Source organism: Colobus angolensis, unplaced genomic scaffold, assembly GCF_000951035.1.
Source record: "Colobus angolensis palliatus isolate OR3802 unplaced genomic scaffold, Cang.pa_1.0 Scaffold12, whole genome shotgun sequence".
Lineage (NCBI taxonomy): Eukaryota > Metazoa > Chordata > Mammalia > Primates > Cercopithecidae > Colobus > Colobus angolensis.
In genome coordinates this window covers 6,627,197-6,632,713 of record NW_012113141.1, presented here as the reverse complement: position 1 = coordinate 6,632,713, position 5,517 = coordinate 6,627,197, and the positions used below count along the sequence as shown (strand labels likewise).

Below are 5,517 nucleotides of genomic sequence, written 5' to 3'. Positions count from 1 at the left end.
AACTCCTGACCTCAAGTGATCCACCTGCCTCGGCCTCCCAAAGTGCTGGGATTACAGGCATGAGCCACTGCACCTGGCCCTTAGATTAATATTAATGTGATATTTAATGATGTGCATGGCAGTGTCATGATGCTGTGTAATTATTATACTTGAGGCAATTGATTCATTAGAGAAACATTCCACATAGATGATTAAAATTAGTATACTTTTACTAAGCCAAATAAACATTTGGTAATTGGTTAGAAAGGAAAAGGAGGGGAGCAAAACAGCACAGGAGCTTCTCTTGAGGCTCTTCTGGAGACACTTGTGTCTGTAGCCCAGAAAGTCTCAGTTAGCCAAGTTATCTCTGCTTCTCCAGACAGGAATACCAATAGCCCTGGAGTTCTGGGGGGAAAAATCTAGCTGGTAGTTGTGCTCACCTAAGTTAGATGTATTATATAAACTAAGACAAAACAAATTCTGAAGCTGGCTTAGAACAGGAATAAATAACTCCAGGTCTCTACAGTGAAAGTTACCCCTAGGGAAACAGAGATCTCAAGTATTAGGAAAATGTAGGCAGGAAAGAAGGGTGCAACAAGGCTTATAGAGTGTAGCTACAGACTCTCGTCTCTGCCTTCCCTAAGAAGAGTTGGCCTGGCATTAGGTGGGGGAGTATGGTGAGCAGTATTAATTGTGTTTAAATTTATAGTTCTTTTTAGAGGAGAAAACATCCATGTGATGAGAAAAATTCAAATTGTACAGAGGATATATAGTGAAAAAGATGTCTCCCACATTTCTGTCCCCCAGTCCCCATCCCCAGAAGCAAATATTATATATTGTTCCAGAGAAAGTTACATTATACACTGTACTGCCCCTTGTTCTCTATTTAACAATATATCTTGGTCCTTGATCCCTATCAATACATATTAATCCAGGCTGGGCTCGGTGGTTCATGCCTGTAATCCCAGCACTTTGGAAGGCCAAGACAGGTGGGTCACTTGAAGTCAGGAGTTGAGACAAGGCTGACCAGCATGGCAAAACTCTGTCTCTACCAAAAATACAAAAATTAGCTGGGCGAGGTGGTGTGCGCCTGTAATCCCAGCTACTCAGGAGGCTGGGGCAGGAGAATTGCTTGAACCAAGGAGGTGGAGTTTACAGTGAGTGACATCGTGCCACTACACTCCAGCCTGGGTGACAGAGTGAGACTCTGTCTCAAAAACACAAAACAAAACAAAACATATTAATCTGCCTCTTAAAAAACAGCTGCAGAATATTCCATTGTATGTACTGTATCTTAACTTGCCTCTTATTGATCAACCAACCAATCTTTTGCTCTTATAGTCAGTGCTCTAATTAATAGCATTATCCACAGTTCTTTGGCTTCACAAGTGTTTATGTCTGTAGGATAAATTCCTATAAATAAACTTATTGGGTTAAAGGGTATGTGCATTTCAATTTAAAAGATATTGCCAAATTTCCTCTAAAGAGGTCAGATGGCCCAATGGTGAAAGAATATGCCTGTTTGCCTACTCAAGGAATGATGAAACTTCTTTATCTTTTGTTCTCTGCCAATCTAACAAAGTACCCAATTATAGTTTTAATTTATATCTCTAATTTCAAAGTTGAATTTCATTTATGTTTAAGATCCATTTTATTTTTATATTGATATTCTTTGCTTGTTTTGTCCTTAGCCTTTTTCTTATTGACATACATATTAAGGAAATTAACTCTTTATCCATGAATGAACAACGAACATTTTTGCCTAGTGTGTCATTTGTTTTTTGACTTTTGAGTTTATTTTTTCAATTCCTACTGCAGAAATTAGTTTTTTTCTATTTTTTTAAATCTGTTTTTCACAGCAGCATTGTATCATAGAAATGAGGTTTTTTTCTAGGCAGAAATTTCATATTGTGTAGTCATTTAAGAATTTCTTATGTAACTTGTAGGTTTTGTGTTATGGTTAAAAAGGCCTTCATTCTCAAATTATATTTTTTAAAAACAGTCTTCCATGTTATATTTTCTTCTAAATGTATATGATTTCATTTGCCACATTTAACTTTTTTCTTTTTTTTTTTGAGACGGAGTCTCGCTCTGTCTCCCGGGCTGGAGTGCAATGGCCGGATCTCAGCTCACTGCAAGCTCCGCCTCCCGGGTTCACGCCATTCTTCCCAAGTAGCTGGGACTACAGGCGCCCGCTACCTCGCCCGGCTAGTTTTTTGTATTTTTTAGTAGAGACAGGGTTTCACCGTGTTAGCCAGGATAGTCTCGATCTGCTGACCTCATGATCCGCCCGTCTCAGCCTCCCAAAGTGCTGGGATTACAGGCTTGAGCCACCGCGCCCGGCCCACATTTAATTTTTTTAATGTGTGAAGTTTATTTTTATGGAAAGAATAAATTAGGAACCTTATTATTTTTTTCCAGATGGTTTTTCCATTTGTACTAAAATCATTTGCTGAAATTACTGTATACTCTAATTTCCCATAAGTGTTTTGGTTTATTTTTCAACCCTCAATCTTTTCAATTAGGAATATTCTAAACGTTCAACTACTCTGTCATTTTACAAAACATCTTAGAGGTATTTCTAAAGGGAAGGCTGCCTTTCTAAAATCATCCGTGTATTACATGAAAATTCATTTTGATTTGAGGAAAAATGGAAAATAGAAGTAATGTGAAAAAGGCCAACTAGAAGTAATAAATAGAAAACAGAAGTAATTTGATACAGGAGAAGTGAAAGGGAAGGGGGCAGTCTTTGGAAAAAACCAAAAGAACCTGCTTCCAATTCTAGCTCAGTGGTATTACGTATAGAAGCCTGGCTTATATTTAGCTGGCCCTAGGGCTGTGTGCACATGAGTGATACGTGAATGAACATGGCTCAGCAGGAAATACAATGGGAAAAAAAAATGCATCCAGAATCATGTGACGCAATACTAACTACTAGACCTAACCACAGCCACACATCCTAAAGAGAAATTCTCACTTATTTTCAGATATGCTGCTGTGACTATCAAATCTGGAACTTTTCAAGGCTTACAGGAATAGTTTAACAGGTTAATGTTTCAGAAAGGTAGCAAGGAATAGTGAAGAGAAGACTGGATTGAGAATCAGATGAATAAGATTTTGGTTTTAGCTTTACTTTAGACAGATCATTAACTACTCTGATTCTCACCTATCCTGTAAAGAAGATAAATCATATCTATGTGATAGGACTACTATTAGAATATAGTAAGAATAGATATAAATAGACATTAATTATAAAATCTGTGCCAACTATAAGGTTTCAAACAAACTGTTTGTACCTTTTTCTTTTCTTTTTTGTTTTTTGGAGATGGAGTCTTGCTCTGTTGCGTAGGCTGGAGTGCAGTGGCGTGATCTCAGCTCACTGCAACCTCTGCCTCCCAGGTTCAAGCGATTCTCTGGCCTCAGCCTCCCAAGTAGCTGACATTAGAGGCATGCACCACCACACCCAGCTAATTTTTGTATTTTTAGTAGAGATGGGGTTTCACCAGGTTGGTCGGGCTGATCTCAAACTCCTGACCTGAAGTGATCTGCCCACCTTGGCCTCCCAATGTGCTGGGATTACAGGTGTGAGCCACTGCGCCTGGCCTGTATATACCTTTTTCAAACAGGATTTATGTAAACAAAGTTCATATCTCTTCAACTGCTTTTTTAAAAGGTTTTAAAAGTTCCCACTGGTGGTAATTTGCAAAAGGGTAAAATCAAACTATGTGGGGAAAAAATAAACTTATTTTAAAATCTCTAATCTCAGGAACAGGTAAATGACATGTGAAGGTATAAAATACACAAGGAAGTCTAGTATATGGAAGCAATAAGAATATAAATTCTGGATACCTGAGAAATAAAATAACAGAAACTGGCATATATTTAATTGTATACATTGGTAGCATCATTTAGAAAAAATAGGTATTAATACATAAAATAAGAGGGGAGTAAAAAGCTTAAAAGACACAATACTCACATATCTGTGTGATCGAATGCTAGGTATTCCTCAATTACTCCTTCCGAGAAGATTATAGAGTCTTCCTCGTCTCTTTCCATAGAACAAAAGCTGGAGGATTTGGCAATGGAAGATGCTTTATGAGCATAAGAAGATGAAAAATGTAACTTCTTTCCCCTTATACCAAATCTTGGAGAGGAAAGAAGAAGTAAATATTAATTATCTAAACATAAACAGTTCTTTTTTTTTTTGAGACGGAGTCTCGCTCTGTCTCCCGGGCTGGAGTGCAATGGCCGGATCTCAGCTCACTGCAAGCTCCGCCTCCCGGGTTTACGCCATTCTCCTGCCTCAGCCTCCAGAGTAGCTGGGACTACAGGTGCCCACCACTTCGCCCGGCTAGTTTTTTGTATTCTTTAGCAGAGACGGGGTTTCACCATGTTAGCCAGGATGGTCTCGATCTCCTGACCTTGTGATTCGCCCGTCTCGGCCTCCCAAAGTGCTGGGATTACAGGCTTGAGCCACCGCGCCCGGCCAACATAAACAGTTCTTATGGCAACACAGTTACATGAGTTTTGGCTCAAACTCCCCTTGCCCTGGCAATACCTATTCTAAGCCTCAATAACCTACCATTTCTCAGAACAGGAAGATTAAATTCTGGTCATAGGACTATTCTGCCTACATGTACTATGGACTATCTGATGCTGCTTGCTGTCTTTTCAGATGCAAACAGCTATAGCTATGTATTAGGTCATCCTTGCCTTGCTATAAAGAAATATCTGAGACTGGGTAATTTATAAGAAAAGAGATGTCATTGGCTCAGTTCTGGAGGCTGTATAGGAAGCATAGTGCTGGCATCTGCTTCTGCAGAGGACTTACAAAGCTTTTACTCATGGTGGAATGTTAAGTGGGAGCAGAAGCAAGAGAGAATGTGTGTGGGAAGGGAGGTGTCACACACTTTTAAATGACCAGATGTCATGGGAACTCACTATCGCAAAGACAGTACAAAGCCATGAGGGATCCTCCCCCGTGACCCAAACACCTCCCACCAGGCCCCACCTCTAGCATGGGGGATTACAATTCAATATGAGATGAGGGCATTCTGCCCTTGGTTCCTCCCAAATCTCATATCCTTCTAACATTGCAGAATACAATCATGCTTTCTGAAACGTCTCAAAAGTCTTGACTCATTCCAGTGTTAATTCAAAAGTCCAAAGTCCCAAGTCTCATCTGAGACAAGGCACATCCCTGCCACCTATGAGCCTGTAAATCAAAAACAAGTTATTTATTTCCAAGATACAATGGGAGTATAGGCATTGAACATTTCTGTTCCAAAAGAAAGGGGCTACAGGTCCCATGCAAGTTCAAAACCCAGTAGGGGAGTCATTAACTCTTAGAGCCCCTTGATGTCCCACAAGGAGGTAAAAGGGGTAGGCTTCCAAGGCCTTAGGCAGCTCTACCCCATGGCTTTGCAGGGTTCAGCCACCAAGGTTGCTCTCACGGGGTGGAGTTGAATGCCTGCAGCTTTCTTTTCTTTTCTTTTTTTTTTTTGAGACAGAGTCTCGCTCTGTTGCCCAGGCTGGAGT

At 40.0% G+C, this 5,517-nt stretch overlaps 1 protein-coding gene across 1 annotated transcript in view; it reads right to left on the bottom strand.

The window, feature by feature from the left end:
* Positions 1-5,517, bottom strand: part of FAM149B1 (family with sequence similarity 149, member B1) — an 85,223-nt gene that overhangs the window by 37,247 nt on the left and 42,459 nt on the right. The window contains exon 6 of the mRNA XM_011927966.1: positions 3,956-4,123. Coding sequence (XP_011783356.1) covers positions 3,956-4,123 — 168 coding nt within the window. The remainder of the gene's footprint in view (positions 1-3,955; positions 4,124-5,517) is intronic.